Raw genomic sequence first — 20,095 nt, 5'->3', positions numbered from 1 at the left:
TCTGCCCTTTCCGCCTTCTTGAGGCTACCTGATCAGCCATCTTTGTTCAAGTCCCCTATTGTGTTAAGATTCTTAAAGGGCATCACGCACATGTATCCTCCAGCTCCGTTCGTGATGCCTCAGTGGGACTTGAACCTGGTTTTGACTTTCCTGATGTGCGCTCCCTTTGAGCCCCTTCATTCCTGTCCTCTCCGTCTTCTCACCTTAAAGACGGCCTTCCTGGTAGCCATCACCTCTGCCAGGAGAGTGAGTGAGCTCCAGGCTCTTTCTGTTCAACCTCCTTTCTTGTCTGTTCATCCTGATAAGGTGGTTCTTCGGACCAGACCTTCTTTCCTGCCCAAGGTAGTCTCTGCTTTTCACATTGGGCAGTCCATCACCTTGCCCTCCTTCTTCCCGCCTCCGCATCCTTCAAAGGATGAAGAGCGGCTCCATCGTCTGGACCCAAAACGTGCGCTTTCATTCTATATGGATCGCACACGCCAGTTCCGGGTGGATGACCAACTGTTTGTTGGCTACGTGGGTGAGAAGAAGGGAAGGGCGGTACAGAAACGGACCATCTCTCGGTGGGTCGTCCTGTGCATCAAAGCATGCTACTCTTTGGCTCGGAAGGAGCCTCCTGTTGGGCTGAGGGCCCATTCCACTCGGGCCACGGCGGCCACTACTGCCCTGGGCCGGGGAGTCCCTTTGCAGGACATTTGCCAGGCGGCCACGTGGGCCTCGCTGCACACCTTTGCGAGGCACTACTGCCTGGACAGTCAAGTCCGGAGGGATGGCTTCTTTGGCCGTTCGGTCCTCCAGGACTTTCTGGTGTAGGTTGTATTGGTTCGCAGACCCACCACCGGGGTTGGTATTGCTGGGGTATCTATTCTAAGGTAAGGAATCTAATACTAACCTGTTTCTTTCAGATGAACAAGTTACTTACCTTCGGTAACGATATATCTGTAAGAAACAGTAGTTAGTATTAGATTCCTTACCGCCCCGCCCATCCTCCCCGTTCTGCGAACTGATACCTAGGGTTAAGGACATCCCTTTCAGGGCCCTAGTTTCTAATGGCACCAGTGTTAGTTCTCACATGGCTCTGCGTGTTCTGGCGCGGAAAAGCTGTGTGCAAAGAACTGACGTCAGCGCGCGGAGGCGGCGTCTATATACTCCAGCGACGTCATCACGGCGCACGACGCCGACGACGCGGAGCCGCAGGGGACGCCTGCAGACGACGCCTACCGACGCGCAGGGGTACTGCTACGCAAAAGTTTCCGGATCCAGACTGACGCCTGGGGATATTCTAAGGTAAGGAATCTAATACTAACTACTGTTTCTTACAGATATATCGTTACCGAAGGTAAGTAACTTGTTCTTATGAACGAGAACATTTTGGAGTTCAGATTATGCAGTTCTCTGAAGACTGTCCGCATGTTTGAGTAGTTCCGCTATGACAGCTACTCCTGTAATGTGCAGAATGGGCACTGGGTCTTCTATGAAGAGCCCAACTACAGAGGTTGTCAGTACTACCTGAGACTGAGAAACAAAAAGGGTGTGTGGAGGGTCAGGGGGACAGTTTAATGACCTGTCTACTCGCTCCCCAGTCTTAAAGATACAAAACACAAAAGAGCAGATCAAGTCTAGGAGAAGTGTGTGTCTGCAATAGCAACCGCGCGGCACTGATGGTGAGTCGTGAAACAAAGGGTGCCAGACATGAAACCTATTGGCGGCAGGAGGCTGATAGGATTCCCATCAGACCACCCATGTGGTGGAGTTTGCGTCATGTGGGAATTGATAATCATGCCATCCCAAGTCCAACCAAATAGTGTCGGTACAGGAAAAGATATCACAAAGATGTGATCATTATGTGCATCCTAGAAGTGATGTAAACTAAAAAAGTGCAGTGCTCAAAATTAATTTAAAATTGGCTACCCAGACTTCAGGGAATGTTCTTTATACTAGAAGTCCGAGTGTCAAGGATTAAAAACACGCTAGGTAGTAAGACTACCCTATGGCGCTAGATAGTGTGGTCGACATGTTTCAGCCTTCAGGGCATCTAACCCGGCTTTCTTCAGGACCTTTTATAACAGATCTTGCTACTGCGACTACAAATAAGATGTCATAGTGAAAAAATGACAAAATGACAAACATGTACTTGATAAGTTACATATATATCAAAAACTTGGAATACTTAAATGCCCACTCAAGGGGAAGTTATAAATCTTCTTCCTATCAAAAAAACCAAAGAGACAAAATGTTCAAGCAACACCAAGTACCACATAGACACCATAGTACACACACATGAAGATAATACAGACACACCTGCATGAATAATTTACATTCTGCATTCAAGAGAAGCATAATAGCTTAATCACATTGAGGAATTGCCTCACGGTGATACTCACCCAGCTTTGTGTGGGTGATGGCCTCACCTCACCCGGCAACCGCTCGGGAGTATGAGGCCCCGCTCTGTAGTGTAGAAAAAGACACAGTAAGCACACAACTTTACCGTGCCTGACCAATTACTCTACACTTAGAATCCAACAGACATATGGTAGTTACTACTCTGCCAAAACCAAACCTCAACAAACATCAGAGCCTACAAGATGGGTATTTAGTCATGTTAGCAAGACAAAATCCTAATCCTACTGTATACCTCTAGATAAATCTACCTGACGTAATGCATTTACAGTCATGGCCTGTTATTCGACCAAAGTGCCTTAATATTGGATGGACTATATGCCACCCACCCTTGGTAGTTACCTGAGCCAATCTTCAAGGTAAAATGCTCGATTTGCAAAGAGATATACATATATATAAAGAAATATAAGGGAGCAAGGCCACCACCCCAACGAAAAATAGTGGGGACAGGGGGCCACATAAGCTCCCTTCTCTATGACTGACTCGATTATCTACGGCTGACTCAGTAGTATGGTATGCTAAGTCGGGCTATATTGCAGTAAAACAGAGCCCCAACCGTCCTACCTCTCCGTCGGTGCCTCGGAAATGATGGCGAGCGGAAGTGGAGGTAAGCTACGGCAAAAGCCTTCCTCCTTAAATTAACGCCCCAAATGGGGCAACCAGTCCTCCAACAATGTCTCACACCGGCAACGAATCTCCCAAACTGGACCCAATCGGAATGAAAGCGCACGGTCACGCAGGAGAGACCGCTAGCTTATCGCGCATGCGCGGGTAGGTGAAAAGCACTACTCTTTCGCGCATGCGCAAACAGTGATTAACGCAAAAACCTTAGATACTGCTGGAGATAATAATCGTATGATATCACGACGTGTGGCTCGCAGCAAATATACCGCCCATCAAACAATTTGCTTATGAAGTAGATTAGTTTAAAAGATTAATTTAAAAGATAAACTAATGCTTTCCCTACATATAAACGTCACTAGGGACAGATATATACTCCTAGGGGAGATATTACTCTGCTTCTATGGGCTTAGTTGATCACAACGGATCAGTTTCAACAGTGTATTAACACTGTAAATAACAAAGTAGAATAGCAAGGCCACATCACTCGTAGTGGAGATTACCAATATCATAAGAAATGGAACATTATACTCCATCACTGATATTAAGAATTGGGAAATGATATAAACATATATCAGAGAGGGGACTTGGTATTAAAAGCCCGTGCCGTTCAGGGAGACATTTGAAAGGGAATGAGTAGTCAACTGGCTATTCATGTGGAGGAAAAAGTGTCTTGACTGAAGCCAAGAATACTAATTAGGGCACATTTATCACCCTTTTCTTCTTTTTTTGTAGAAGAAAAGGATGACGAAACCCCTTTAGTAATTTTGTTTATGTGCAATGATGGAAAATAGGTGACGGTAGACAGAAGGGCAACACACACAGTTAAGTTGGATGAGCTTAGAAGGTGCAAATTATACTGTGTTTGCTACCTAGTTTAATGGACCCGCAGCCAAAGGCTGCACTAAATACTGAGAAACAAAAAGGGTGTGTGGAGGGTCAGGGGGACAGTTTAATGACCTGTCTACTCGCTCCCCAGTCTTAAAGATACAAAACACAAAAGAGCAGATCAAGTCTAGGAGAAGTGTGTGTCTGCAATAGCAACCGCGCGGCACTGATGGTGAGTCGTGAAACAAAGGGTGCCAGACATGAAACCTATTGGCGGCAGGAGGCTGATAGGATTCCCATCAGACCACCCATGTGGTGGAGTTTGCGTCATGTGGGAATTGATAATCATGCCATCACAAGTCCAACCAAATAGTGTCGGTACAGGAAAAGATATCACAAAGATGTGATCATTATGTGCATCCTAGAAGTGATGTAAACTAAAAAAGTGCAGTGCTCAAAATTAATTTAAAATTGGCTACCCAGACTTCAGGGAATGTACTTTATACTAGAAGTCCGAGTGTCAAGGATTAAAAACACGCGTGTTTTTAATCCTTGACACTCGGACTTCTAGTATAAAGTACATTCCCTGAAGTCTGGGTAGCCAATTTTAAATTAATTTTGAGCACTGCACTTTTTTAGTTTACATCACTTCTAGGATGCACATAATGATCACATCTTTGTGATATCTTTTCCTGTACCGACACTATTTGGTTGGACTTGGGATGGCATGATTATCAATTCCCACATGACGCAAACTCCACCACATGGGTGGTCTGATGGGAATCCTATCAGCCTCCTGCCGCCAATAGGTTTCATGTCTGGCACCCTTTGTTTCACGACTCACCATCAGTGCCGCGCGGTTGCTATTGCAGACACACACTTCTCCTAGACTTGATCTGCTCTTTTGTGTTTTGTAGTACTACCTGAGACCCTGCGAGTACAGGAGATTCACCGACTGGGGACCCTCAAGCCCCAAGGTTGGATGCTTCAGCTGAGTTCAACATCTTTACTTAGATACTTTGGATGTTCTGCCTCAACAGGAGTGGATGATCTGACTGCACTCTGTCGATGACTGAAAAGCACAGCTCTGGGACACTCCATAGAGTAGCCGTGCGCTCTACAAGTCACATTTCTTTCATTTATTCAGGTCCTCTTCCCCAATGGAATGTGCTTGCTATTCTATTCTATGCTTATGACTGTTGATGAGGATTCCCTTGAAGAGAATGAAGTTACTTACCTGTAATCCTAATTCTCTTCCAGAGGAATGATAAACAATGTCATAAACAGCCCTCCCACCTCCCCGGACCAGAACTACTACAGCTCAACAATTTTTTAACCAGGATCCTCTAATTTCTGTAAATATGACCTGATCGAACTGTCCCATATGATGCATGATAGGATGCATGGTTTATTGTGAGGTTCGTAAAGGAACAGTACCAGTTTTCTCTCCTATGCTTTGCATTGCAGCCTATTGGTTAACTATGTCACACCTTTCCTTTCCTTTCCTTTTCCGTTAAGAGAGAGGTGTGTGAAAGTTTCTATGGTCAATTTCTTGCCATCGACTTGTTTTTGTGCAATTGCCTTCTTTTTTTAGAATGAACATTCAATGACATCTGGCCATTTTTAGCCTTCCTTTAGATTGCAAACATATATGTGAGGAACTGTTGCACAAAGTTTGATATACATATGTATAATTTTTGGAAGTGCTCCAGGATCCTGGCATGTTGACGGGACTATTCAGTGCTTATGACTTTGATGAGGATTCCCTGGAAGAGAACTAGGATTACAGGTGATAATTTTTTCCTTCTTTTTTTCTTTGCAACCAGTTACATATTGTGCGTCTGGTTTAAATTTCTTGTCAAATGTAAAGTTGCAGTCGTGTAAAAGCCCAAGATTGGAAGTAATGACTGGTTAAATTAATTTAATTCCATTAGGCGCTGGCGAATGATAGTGAATCTGATGCTGAATCAAAGCAAAAAGCACAGCATTCTTCTGGTTCAGAGAGCTACTCAGATGACTCGGATGATGAAAAAAGACCTAAACGGAGAGGACGTCCTCGAAGTGTAAGGAAAGACACTGTGGAGGGATTTACAGATGCAGAAATCAGAAGGTGAATGCTTAAATCAAAGTTAAGAATGTGCTTGATTAGTATCTTTAATTTGTCAATAGTGCATGCTTGGTCAGGGATGTTATAGCTCACCACTGACAAATGCGATGAATGCCTGCAAAGCGGGCTTAGTCTCCATACTTTTGAGGTGGGTAAATTAGGTTATTTGAAATTTGAATGTTAACACTTCGGGTGAAGACAAAATAAAAAGCAGGAACTGTTGACCCACTCTACATTAATGCTCACCTGCCACCTGATTACCTATTAGTGCTTATGGCTAGAAAGAGAGTCTTTTCACAGTGAAATGTTGACGCTCTACCACCAGATAAAGAGAGACTCACAACAGAGTTAGCAGGAAGAAGGTTAGCAGTAGGAGCAGCAACATAGTGGTGGTTCGCTATCTTTGTTAGCTTTCTCCCCAGGTATGACAGATACCACTGGGAGGAGACGGAGCTGCTCATTAAATATCTCCCTGAAGTCTATTACAAGCGTGGCAAGAAAGTGTTTCAGGAAGGCAAGATAATGTCCAATGCAAAAAAGCTGTGCCTTAGATGCAGCAGTCACTCAATAGTATCAGTTTGTGCAGCATGCATTCTCTTCTAGATTCTCTCTTCTAGTGGTTGGGCCCGGAAGTGTTTCATTTCAAAACTTTTGTATTACGAGTGGGAGTTAACATAGACTGAGCCTTAGTCTGACATGGACCATAAGGCCACAATGTCCCTGTGTGTGCCCACTGTCTTGGATTTTTCCCCCTCCATTGGATACAGAGCTGCATCGAGAGAGCTCTTGAAGAATTAGTCTCAGTCTCTCAAGAGAATTGCAAAGTGACAGATATGGTCGCTGAAACTGATGCTAGATTGAGGTTTTTTTTTTTTTTTTTTAAGAGGTGGCGGGATTTAGTGCAATTGAAGAATGGTGGCTGTCATCATGAGATCCCTAAAGTTCTACACCATTTTAGATTATGAGCATACTCTTTAAACTTTGCCCGAACTGCCCTAAGTTTACCCTAAACAGCTAGCATACAGTATGCGTTTTCTGTGTCTGCTTATGTTGGAAGATTGGTTTGCTTTGTTGTTGTTTAAGCCCAAGACGTTTGTCCATAGAGACAAGATACTTTGAACACATTGGGCGGCTGCTGCCCTGGCTGGGTCACAGAGTTAGAAAAGCAGAGAAGGGATGCGGGGCTTGGTGTAGACAAGTACAAGTCTGACCTCCTGCTGCTGGGAGTCCTTCCAGCGAGGGAGGCTTGGACAAAGGGTTTCTTGCCTTGGGAGGTGCTAGCACCACCCCAGACAGGATTTTGTGTATTGAGGTAGGGAGGACTGAAAGGAATAAGACATGCCTGGGGCACACAAGGTGTCCCTGTGCATACCCCGGTTCAAACCAGTTGCTGGGGCACTCCAGCCCCAGCTCTGGCACGTAACCGGACAAAGGATAGGGAGTGACCACAGCGCTTGTCCTAGGCCTGGTCGCCCCCTCCTGCTCCCACTGAAGCTGACTCCCTCCCGAGCGACCCAGCGACCGCAGAGCCGGCCGCTAGCACTCGCTTTCCCGCCGCTGCCTCCCTGAGGCCCCGCCCCCCGCCGCCCATTCGCCGCCCCGCTCCCGCCACCCAGCTGACCCGCCCTCCCGGCTCCTTACTTAAGGGGACCGCGGACAGCCTTCTGCAGTGACCACAGTGCCTGTCCTAGGCCTGGTCGCCCCCTCCTGCTCCCGCTGACGCCGACTGCCTCCCGAGCGACCCAGCCACCGCAGAGCCGGCCGCTCGCTCTCGCTTTCCCGCCGCTGCCTCCCTGCGGCTCTGCCCCCCGCCGCCCATTCGCCGCCCCGCTCCCGCCACCCAGCTGACCCGCCCTCCCGGCTCCTTACTTATGACGCCCACTCTCATGCGCAGCGTTGACGCGCAGCAGGCGCTCCGAATGTGCGCCAAAGGTAAGCCCGTCTGCGCCCGTCCGCGCCTGGACCGCGCCGAGCGCCAGGACCCCTGGTCCTCGACGATGCCAGCCCACACGACGGACCTACGACGCCGCCACCCTCATCGCACTCAAACCCGACCGTAACAGAGCCTGCCACCGAGCCACCCCGAGACGCACCCACGGACCCTTCACCTGCCAAGCCTGCAAGTTCACCTGCCAGCGGACCTGCACCGCACCCACCAAGCCGAGCACCAACAACAGCCACCTCAAGTGCATCCTGCTCAACACCCGCTCCGTCCACAGACACGCCATCGAACTTTGGAACCTGCTCGACACAACTTCACCAGACGTCGCCTTCCTCACAGAAACCTGGATGAACACCTCCTCTGCACCCGACATCGCCATCGCCATCCCAGACGGATACAAGATCACCCGGAGGGACCGCGTCAACCAGATGGAGGAGGCATCGCCATCGTACACAAGAACACCATCCGCATCACGACCAACTCCGACGACCCCTTCAACGCCGCCGAACACCTTCACTTCCAGATACACACCGACCCCAAGACGACTCTCAGAGACACCCTCGTCTACAGACCCCCGGGACCACGCACACAATTCAGCGAAGACATCACGGACTTCATCAGCCCGCACGCCCTCCCCTCCTCTGACTACATCCTCATAGGGGACCTCAACTTCCACCTGGAGAACAACAAGGACCGCAACACCGCCGCCCTGCTGGACAACCTCGCCATCCTCAGACTCAAGCAACTGGTCAACACCCCCACCCACTACACCGGCCACACGCTTGATCCCGTCTTCTCATCCAGCAAGCACATCACCTTCAGCCACTCCACCGGACTTCACTGGACCGACCACAGCTGCGTCCACTTCAGCTTCAGAAGAACCACGACCCACCACCACCCGCAACAGGCTCCTCGCCGGAGCTGGAGCAAGATTACCGCCGAGCAGCTCACCGCCTCCCTCAGCCAGAACCCTCCCGCCAGCACTACGGACCCCAACGAACTAGCCCGCAACTTCACGCAGTGGCTGACCGCCTGCGCCGACGACCTCGCACCATTGAAGAACCCTCCCAGCAGACCCAGAAGCAAGAAAGCTTCCTGGGTCACCAACGAACTCAAGGACTCCAAGAAGAACTGCCGCTCCCTCGAGAAGGCCTGGCTCCTCGACACGACCACAGACAACATGACCGCCCTCAAACAAGCCACCCGCAAGCACCACCAGCTTATCCGCACCACCAAGAAGACATCACTGAAGGAACGACTGGACAACAAGGCCCACGACAGCAAGGAACTCTTCAGCATCGTCAAGGAGTTCTCCAACCCCAGCACAGACATCACTCCCTCACAAGATCTCTGCGACTCTCTCGCCTCGTTCTTCCACCGCAAGATCGCTGACATCCACAACAGCTTCGGCGCACCATCCACTCACCCAACCGTAGAACCAACGCCCCCCACCGCCACCCTTCGCTCCTGGACCACGGTGACCACCGAAGACACAGCCCGCACGATGAACACCATCCACTGCGGATCTCCGACCGACCCCTGCCCCCACCACGTCTTCAACAAGGCCGACTCCACCATCACACCCCAACTCCGGAACATCATCAACACCTCTTTCAACACTGCCACCTTCCCGGAGAGCTGGAAGCATGCCGAGCTCAGCGCCCTACTGAAAAAACCAACAGCGGACCCCACCGACCTCAAGAACTTCCGCCCCATCTCACTCCTCCCTTTTCCTGCCAAAGTCATCGAGAAGACCGTCAACAGACAGCTTGCCGCCTTCCTCGAGACGAACGGATCCCTTGACCCCTCACAGTCTGGTTTCCGAGCTAACCACAGCACCGAGACCGCCCTCTTCGCAGCCACCGACGACATCAGAACCCTGCTCGACAACAGGGAAACAGCGGCCCTCATCCTCCTGGACCTCTCTGCAGCGTTCGACACCGTCTGCCACCGCACCCTAGTTCAACGCCTCAGCAACATCGGTATCCAAGAGAAGGCACTGGAGTGGATCATCTCGTTCCTCGCCGGAAGAACACAGAGAGTCCACCTCCCCCCGTTTCGATCCGAGGCCACCGAAGTCATCTGCGGCGTACCGCAAGGATCATCACTCGGCCCCACCCTCTTCAACGTCTTCATGGAACCTCTTGCAGCCATCGCACGCCAACACAACCTCAACATCATCTCCTACGCCGACGACACCCAACTGATCCTCTCCCTCACCAGAGACCCCGCCACAGCCAGAACCATCCTACACGAAGGGATGAAGGACGTCGCCGAATGGATGAAGAACAGCCTGTGAGAAGTTGGCCTGATATATAGTGCTCACTATTCTAGTGATCACTGTCGGCTGTCGGCGATGCTGGACTCAGGATTTGAGCAACAAACCTTGGCAAAGGCAAGCCCACGCGGTGGAGTCAAGATGGCGTCTGGAGTGGACCAGGAGGGTCCAGGCCACTTCTTGTTGGACAAGAAGCAAGGGCCAGTCTAGGGGACCTAGACCAGCGATGAAAACGTCGTGGTACGTCGTCAAGAGGGTCACTAGCCAACGGGCAAGTGACCGGACAACGGGGCAAGCAGCAAGGAAGCAGAAGGGCCCCACGCAGATCTCGTGGATGCTGGGAGGTTGGACTTCGGTGCTGGAGCTGCTTAGGGTTAGGGCTTCTCATACCCCAGTGCACTTACTCGAGGGTCTCTCGGGGGTCGTGCTGGGGAAGCGTCGTGCAGGTCTTGAAGATGGCCGGTCCCACGGGTCTCGTCACACCCACGAATCTCAGCTGGGCTGGATGATGTAGGTAGAGGTCAGAGATGGCAGGGAATCCGGGTCTCGTCGAGCTGGGCAGTCTTGATGGACGTGCAGCAAACCGCAAGAGCTTCGATGGTGCCTGCTGGTGCAGGGTGGCTACTCCTTAGCCACAAGGGAGAGTCTTCAGAAAAAGTCAAGAGTTCCTTTCGTGGAAGGGAGTTCAAGATTCAGAATGATCTAATTTGGGAAGGGGGCCTGCTCCTACCTTTATCCTAAGAAAAGGGGCTGGCACGCGACTAGGTCCTGCCCTATGGGTGGGACCAGGAGGGGGGTGGTTACACCCCTCTCCTTTGTCCGGTCTCTCCCCAGCTCAGGGGCTGGTGTGCCCCAGGAACTGGTTTGAGCCAGCATATGCACAGTGAGCACCGGGGTGCCACTTGCAGTCACCTTCCTTTCAGCCCTGCCTACCTGGGATACACAAAATCCTGTCTGGGATGGTGCTAGCACCGCCCCTGACAGGAAACCCTTTGTCCAGGCCTCCGTTGCTGGAAGGACTCCCAGGAGCAGGAGGGCAGACTTGTGTCTCGGTGGCAGCATCCATTTTGTGGAGCTGAGGCTGTGTCTGACTTTTAACCGGGGTTCACAGTTACATACATGTCGTGTCCTTCTAGAAGGGTGGAATGCTAACCCCGTCGCCAGAATTGGCGAGGGGTTAGTATTTCAATTCGTATGACACCTTACTCGACATGTTTTGATAATGCTATACCAAAGTTAGCATTTAACCGCGAGGATTATAATGCACTTAAGAGTATATGGTATAGCGTTACCATGGAACAGCTATTTGGACTTGGTTCCGCAAGCTGCAAATGGGCTCAGCTCATGCCAGAGCATCATCTCACATAATTCCGAGCACTATGCCTTCAGGATTGATAAGCCCTGCCATAGGAGTGACTGATAGGAATATCTGTGTCCATTTTAGGGTTAGATATAGGAATACTATATCTAAAGCAAAGGGTGTTTACACCACCTTGCCCCAGCTGTCGTGCAGCCAGTTGTGTCTGTTTGGGTGGCCAGCCAGGGGTGGCATAATACATGCTTCAGCCCCTGGTAGGCCCTGGGTACACCTATGCCCTGGATACCTAAGGTATGCTGTACAGGGACTGATAAGGTGGCCCAGTACCAATTGGTAAAATGCACCTAAGGTACATGGTTGTAATTTAGAGAGAGAACAGCTAGGCTGTGGGTCTGATTAGCAGGCCCACATCCAGGGGAAGTCGTAAACCAGTGAAGCAAAAAGCAAAAATCTGGGGTGGCCATGGGATTGCAGACCCCACTCTCCTACACAGCCGCCTGAAACTGAACTCAGACAAGACGGAAGTCCTCATCCTGGGACCATCGCCCTCCGCCTGGGATGACTCCTGGTGGCCCCCCGCCCTGGGCGCCACTCCCAAGCCAACAGACCACGCTCGCAACCTGGGCTTCATCCTGGACTCCTCCCTCTCAATGACCAGACAAGTCAATGCCGTCTCCTCATCATGCTCCAACACCCTACGCATGCTCCGCACGATCTTCAGATGGATCCCGACCGAAACCAGGAAGACGGTCACCCATGCACTCGTCACCAGCCGACTGGACTACGGAAACACACTTCTATGCCGGAACCACAGCCAAGCTACAGAAAAGACTCCAACGCATCCAGAACGCCTCCGCCCGACTCATCCTGGACATCCCCCGACGCAGCCACATCTCCGGCCACCTGAGGGACTTGCACTGGCTCTCCGTCAGCAAGAGGATCACGTTCAGGCTCCTTACCCACGCACACAAGTCTCTCCACGACCTGGGCCCCAAGTACCTCAGCGACCGCCTGACCTTCTACACGCCCACCCGCCAGCTACGTTCTACTAGCCTCGCCCTCGCCGCCGTACCACGCATCCGAAGAGCCACCGCCGGAGGAAGATCCTTCTCCTACCTGGCGGCCAAGACATGGAACTCCATCCCCATCCACCTGCGGCTGACCCAGGACCATCTCGCCTTCAGGAGACAACTCAAGACCTGGCTGTTCGAGCAGTAGCGGACCCCTTCCCCCAAGCGCCTTGAGATCCTCCGGGTTAGTAGTGCGCTATACAAATGCTATGATTGATTGGGGTGTAACCACCCCCCTTCCTGTTCCCACCCATGGGAGGGACCTAGTTGATAGTACAGCCCCCTTTAGCAGGATAAAGGTAGGAGCTGGTCCCATTCCAAATTAGATTATCCTGAACAACTTTACAAGAAGAAACTCTGGACTTCGACGTTCTGCTCCACAGAAGACTGAAGAAATCTCCCTTGTGGCCAAGGAGTGACCACCCTGCAACTGCAGGCACCATCAAGCGTCCTAGTGGTTCACTTTGTCGTCCTTCCTGCCGGAACCAGACCTCAGAGCTCGACGAGACCTGGACTCTCAGACCTCTCCGACCTCTACCTACATCTGCAGCACAGCTGAGATCCGTGGGTGCGACGAAACACGTGGGACTGGCCATCTTTAAAGAACTGCACTTCGCTTCCAGCACGACCTCTGAAGCACCCTCAGGAAAGTGCTTTGGGGATTGAGAAGCCCCAGCCCCGAGCAGCTCCTGCACCGAAGACCAGCCCTCCAGCCTCGAGATCTGCGTGGGGCCCTTCTGCCTGGTTGCTGCTCAACGTGTTGTCTGGTTACTTGCCGGCTGGCTTGTGGCCTCCTAGACGACGAACCTTGAAATCTACACTGCTTGTCTGGTTGCTCCAGACTGGCCCTTGCTTCTTTCCAAAAGAGAAGCACCCCGGACCCTCCTGGTCCGCACCAGACTCCATCTTCACTCACCGCGTGGGTTGCCTTTGCCAAGCCCTGTTGACTCCGATCCCGGAACAGACACCGCCGACAGCGAGAGCCTGCGTGGACCAGCTCGTGCCTCCATCCTGGTGGTCCAAGACACCTCCTGGTCCACGTGGCTGCAGAGACAAGCGTCACCTCTTCCCCTCATCGCGACAACAGCATCTGGTTCCTTCCTGGTTCCACACCGGTCACTGGCTAGTGGCTGTGAACATTGTCCCCTCTGCTTTCAGGTCTCCAACTTCCTCGATCCGCCCTTGGATCCATCCGGACACCTCCATCCTGGTCGCCTGCAGCATCTCTCTCCAAGGTTCCATTGACTTCAACGCGGAAACCCGACACACTTTCACACCTATGCACCCGCAGCCCGTGGGTGACGTAACGAGAGCATTTTGGTGCTCATAGGTAGATTGACTCTCCTGGTGTCCAGGTATCCTTTAGTTTTAGTCTCAACCAGTCGGAACTGTCCTTACTTACCTATTTCGTAATTTGTTCATGCCCCTTGACTTTGCATTGAAACCCGCGTGTGTGTTCTAACACTGCATCCGTGTCCCGTGAGCCTCCTGCTCCTTAACTAAGGTTAGGGTAGTGTAGCCCCAGCGATTCTACAGCCTCTGGGCATCCTCATTTCTTCTATCGTTCTACTTAACCCATTTACTTAGTATATGGTTTGTCGTGCCCCTAGGGCACCATTGTAATTGTGCGACTTACTGTATTTTTCCGAAGAGTATTGTTATGTGCTTAGCCCTCTGATCTCAAAATATATTGTTTATTTTCATAACAACCTGTGTGGTGTCCTTTCATCTGGTATTCAAGGGGTTATATGTGGTAAAACAGCTGCCTTCACATGCCAAAAGAGTTTAGCCTAAGACTGCTCTGTCCATGCTACCATTAGGCTAGCTGGTCGATAAGGTTGACTTACAACCAATCACCATAAGGGTTGTTTGGACTGATACAAGGTGATCACTAGAATTAGTGAGCATCATATATCAGGTCAACTTCTCACATTGGTGTGCAGCGGTTGTGATTTGAGCTTGCTGTTATTTTTACCAAATATAATCTTGAGATATCATTTGAACGATCACATAAGACCATAGGTACATATAACAAGCTTAGAAATACTCTGAGCTCTACTGAACCAGCTGTTGTAGTAGAAAGGGCCTAGCACACCCTGACTACAACTCTTAGCAAGGGATCAGTAGGAAAACCCATAGTGTAGGTAGGTGCACACACCACACCTCACTAGAAAGCATGTCTACCACAGGAGAGGCCACAGTGACTCCACTTGTGGTTAGTGACCCTCCACAGGTCCTTTCTAGATATGCAGCCCTCAGTTTCCAGGAGATGAGACAATTGTGTACCTCCAGGAAACTAAAACAGGGTTCCAACCCTACCCTTCCTTTTCTGTTCGGACTCTTAGAGACCTGTGATGCAAGATGGGCCTCTAATCCAGGCCCCTCAGACCCAGCAGATGGAAGCATGCCCCCCTTAGAAGATAACCCAGACTCTAACCTCCCTGAAACAGAAAATGTAGATGGTAGGGAAGATGGAGACTCATCTGATGGAGAGGTAGACAATGGCCAAGCTTTAGTCAGCAGACTTACAAGGGCCAACTTAAGCCTGCATGGGGATGGGTTTGGGGGAGCCCCAGACCTAGCCACAGGTAGGCCTAACCTTGGGAATAGAAGAGATAGGTCTCAATCCAGAGACTCCTCACATCTGTTCACTCCCATGTCTCTCATGCATCTGCTCAGAGGAGGATGAATTCCCCTCAGAGGAGAGAGCATCAGCCAAAGATGAAGGAAGTTAATCTGAGGATTCAAAGGAAAGAACTTGCTCTTGCCAAGGAAAAACTTGCTTTTGTCAGAGAGCAGAAATTGAGTGGGATAGAACCCACTGGTGGCAGCAGTATCCCTTGGGATAAAGACAGGAGTTTTGATAATAGACACCTGAGTAAAATAGTGCCCTCCTATAAGACAGGAGATGACATCCACAAATGGATGACTGCTCTGGAGAGGGCCTGCAAAGTACAGCAGGTACCCCAGAGTCAGTGGGCAGCTATATTGTGGCTCTCCTTTGAAGGTAAAGGCAGAGATAAGCTCCTCACTGTTAGAGATGAGGATGCTAATGACTACCAAGTCCTGAAAAATGCACTGATTGATGGGTTTGGCCTAACAACTGAACAGTACAGGTTGATGTTCAGAGACGCCCAGAAAACTCAGGCTCAGGATTGGACTGACTTTGTTGATTGTGCCACTAAGGCTTTGGAAGGCTGGTTACTGGGAAGTAAAGTTACTGATTACACAGGATTGTATAATCTAATTATGAGAGAACAAATCTTAAGTAATTGTCAGAATCAGTTGTTGCATCAGCACCTTATTGACTCAGATCTGACATCTCCCCAAGAATTGGGAAAGAAGGCAGACAGATGGGTCAGGACAAGGGTCAAGCAGCAGAACCAGAACCAGGGTGGTGGCCAGAAGAAAGCAGACCAAAAGGGTAGTAATCAGAATCCACAAAATGACCAGAAGTCTTCAACAGGGCCCCAACAATCTAAGGAGGGTGGGTCCCAAAATTCCCAAAAGAAGAAGAATGATGTTCAAAAGAAACCATGGTGCCAATACTGTAAAAGTAAGACTCACTGGTTTAGTGAGTGCACCAAGAAAGGCTGAGCTCCTGCCACTACTGCCCCTAAGGCACCTGCACCCCCTAGTACAGTTAGTAGTGGTAGTGTACCCCCCAAGGCTGTAGTTGGGTTAACCCTGGGAACTGAGGTGGGTTCTGACTTGTTTGGACTGATACAAGGTGATCACTAGAAATAGTGAGCATCATATATCAGGCCAACTTCTCACACCGCTCACCCTGGGAGAGCCGAAAGGATGATGGAGCTTGTGACTCCGAAAACAACAGTAGCTATGGGGGACTAGAAATAATCTCAGATTCAACTGTCGGTAAGATCTATCTAATAATACCTGAAGAGTACACAACGAGTGAATGGAACAACAGGGGCTGAGCAGCAGAGAAGCTCTATGTGGGGGACGAAATAATGAAAGTTTAAAAAGGGGAGAAGTGTGTAAAAAAAAAAAAAAACCATTAATGTTTAATCTGGCACCAGAGTATTACCAATCCCATGAAAATAGGATTGTAGCCTTAAACTATGGCAGCCATGTTAGAATGAGATCAAATGTATTCCAACTCTGAAAGAGAGTTTTGGAGAGTGTGATGAGATCACAGGAATAGCTCTTGCCTCATCAAATTTGTAGAACTCTGTCTATGATAACTGGACATTAAAATAGATGATGCAACAAACGCGCCACTTTGAAAGACGGCCACCGGACACTGCTCCTCGATACTTTACTTCTCATACAGGATTCTGGTCTACACAGCAAGGATCCCCTCTTCATAAACTAGAATACTTGTGTCTCTTTAATTAGAAATCACCATTGTCAATTTAACTGTGACTACAGCTGAAGTTCTATCTCTGTGGCGATATTCAATAATTTTTAAGAACTCTTTGCCCTGAAGAAGCCCATGTTTGGGCGAAACGCATTGGCTGGTTTCAACATCTGCATGCCCCTAAAATTTGAAAATAAAAGACGAATAACCACACCAGATGCTATCGTCTAGTTGAATGTTCCACACATTGTATTGCTTTGTATATGTTGCCTCTCATACAACTAACCTGTGATATTTTTTGTGGTCTATTTGCAGCAGGCCATTTGAGGTGGGCAATATATTTTACTATTTTTTGTGACTAGCCTTGTTAGTGCAGTCATCTAGGACCCTGCTGCTTGATACTACATAAACTGATGCAACAAACGCCTGATGCTCTGACTGGAATAGGGTGCTAGAGGCTTCAGAAATAGTGTCATACCTTGAATAAACTGCAACAGGTCACATTTTATAAATCATCAGTATTTCCTCCTGTATGAAATCTGTCAAAAGCTAAGCCTGTGAGGCAGTTTGTCTTTTCAAAAGAAGTGACCAAATGCCTGCAGGTGATGCTAGAACCTGCAGACATGTTGACCGCACTGGACATGCCGGACTCTGCCCTTACCAAGTTGCTGAAGTACCTGGCTGAAATCAAATTCTTTACAGACTTGGTAACAACCGTGGCCCGTGCAGGTAAGAGATTGGTGGGGCTGGGTGGGGGTGCTGGGTGTGTATTTCGGCAGACGACACTGAGGGAAAATTAATTATTTATTTAATTTTCCCTCGTGGTAGTCTGTTGAATCCCCCACAACCCGGCCCCACCGCTCTTACCAGCACGGGTCGCTGCTGGTTGGTAAATGCAGCAGTTTGAGCCACAACTGCAGTAGTATAATCTTTAAGAGGGAGAGCACTGCTTTCTGGACACAGATCACATCCATAGACAGGAGGGTCCCTGATATGGAAACCCACCTAAACAGCCAACGTGATTGGGGTAGTGAGATTTGGTGTCTACTCAAGAACACTAGACTTGGAAAAACTTCCAGAATCAGTGCCTCCACCTCAGTGGAACCTCAATCTTTCATTATCAGGGTTCATGGAGGGACCATTTGAGCCTGTGTACTAGGTGTAGGAGAGTGGGGTCTGCAATCCCATGGCCACCCCAGATTTTTGCTTTTTGCTTCACTGATTTACGACTTTCCCTGGCTGTGGGCCTGCTAATCAGACCCACAGCCTAGCTGTTCTCTCTCTAAATCACAACCATGTACCTTAGGTGCATTTTACCAATTGGCACTGGGCCACCTTATCAGTCCCTGTACAGCATACCTTAGGTATCCAGGGCATAGGTGTACCCAGGGCCTACCAGGGGCTGAAGCATGTATTATGCCACCCCTGGCTGGCCACCCAAACAGACACAACTGGCTGCACGACAGCTGGGGCAAGGTGGTGTAAACACCCTTTGCTTTAGATATAGTATTCCTATATCTAACCCTAAAATGGACACATATATTCCTATCAGTCACTCCTATGGCAGGCCTTATCAATCCTGAAGGTAGAGTGCTTGGAATTATGTGAGATGGTGCTCTGGCATGAGCTGAGCCCGTTTGCAGCTTGCGGAACCAAGTCCAAATAGCTGTTCCATGATAACGCTATACCATATACTCTTAAGTGCATTATAATCCTTGCGGTTAAATGCTAACTTTGGTATAGCTTTATCAAAACATGTCGAGTAAGGTGTCATACGAATTGGAATACTAACCCCTCGCCAATTCTGGCGACGGGGTTAGCATTCCACCCTTCTAGAGGGACACGACATGTATGTAACTGTGAACCCCGGTTAAAGTCAGACATAGCCTCAGCTCCACAAAATGGATGCTGCCACCGAGACACAAGTCTGCCCTCCAGCTGCTGGGAGTCCTTCCAGCAACGGAGGCATGGACAAAGGGTTTCCTGTCAGGGGCGGTGCCAGCACCATCCCAGACAGGATTTTGTGTATTCCAGGTAGGCAGGGCTGAAAGGAAGGTGACTGCAAGTGGCACCCCGGTGCTCACTGTGCATATGCCGGCTCAAACCAGTTCCTGGGGCACACCAGCCCCTGAGCTGGGGAGAGACCGGACAAAGGAGAGGGGTGTAACCACCCCCCTCCTAGTCCCACCCATAGGGCAGGACTTAGTCGCGTGCCAGCCCCTTTTCTTAGTATAAAGATAGGAGCAGGCCCCCTTCCCAAATTAGATAATCTTGGATCTTGAAACTACTTTCCACGAAAGGAACTCTTGACTCTTCTGAAGACTCTCCCTTGTGGCTAAGAAGTAGCCACCCTGCACCAGCAGGCACCATCGAAGCTCTTGCGGTTTGCTGAAGTCCATCCTCCGGATCAAGACTGCCCAGCTCGACGAGACCCGGTTTTCCCTCCATCTCTGACCTCTACCTACATCATCCAGCCCAGCTGAGATTCGTGGGTGCGACGAGACCCGTGGGACCGGCCATCTTCAAGACCTGCACGACGCTTCACCAGCACGACCCCCGAGAGACCCTCGAGTAAGTGCACTGGGGTTTGAGAAGCCCTAACCCTAAGCAGCTCCAGCACCGAAGTCCAGCCTCCCAGCATCCACGAGATCTGCGTGGGGCCCTTCTGCTTCCTTGCTGCTTGCCACGTTGTCCGGTCACTTGCCCGTTGGCTAGTGACCCTCTTGACGACATACCACGACGATTTCACCGCTGGTCTGGTTGCTCCAGACTGGCCCTTGCTCCCCTCCCAACAGAGGAGCACCCTGGACCCTCCTGGTCCACTCCAGACGCCATCTTGAGTCCACCGCGTGGGCTTGCCTTTGCCAAGGCTTGTTGCTCCAATCCTGGTTTCAGCAGCGCCGACAGCAGACACCCTCGTGGGACAGCTCGCCCCTCCATCCTGGTCGCCGACAACGCCTCCTGGTCCGAGAGACTGCAGAGCCAAGCGTCGCCCACTGACCTGGTCGAGGTGCCCTCATCCGGTGCCATCCTGGTGCCCATCTGATCACTGGCTAGTGATCAAGAACTGAGTCCCCTCTGCTTTCAGGTCATCTTCAACTCCGATCCAGGCTTGGATCCCATCGAACTTCATCACTGGTCGCCTGCCAGCAACTTCTTCTTTCAGGCTCCATAGACTGTAACGAGGATTCCCGACGTCTTTTGAACCCT

General features: G+C 50.2%; 1 protein-coding gene across 2 annotated transcripts in view; it reads left to right on the top strand.

Moving 5' to 3' along the window:
- CHD2 (chromodomain helicase DNA binding protein 2) overlaps window positions 1-20,095 on the top strand; it is a 2,197,496-nt gene that overhangs the window by 1,328,583 nt on the left and 848,818 nt on the right. For both annotated transcript variants that reach the window (XM_078683153.1, XM_078683151.1), the window contains one exon: window positions 5,784-5,959. In XM_078683153.1, coding sequence (XP_078539279.1) covers window positions 5,784-5,959 — 176 coding nt within the window. The remainder of the gene's footprint in view (window positions 1-5,783; window positions 5,960-20,095) is intronic.

This window comes from Lissotriton helveticus, chromosome 3_1, assembly GCF_964261635.1.
Source record: "Lissotriton helveticus chromosome 3_1, aLisHel1.1, whole genome shotgun sequence".
Taxonomy (NCBI): domain Eukaryota; kingdom Metazoa; phylum Chordata; class Amphibia; order Caudata; family Salamandridae; genus Lissotriton; species Lissotriton helveticus.
Note: the sequence above shows the minus strand (reverse complement) of the source record. Positions and strands in the feature narration are given on the sequence as shown.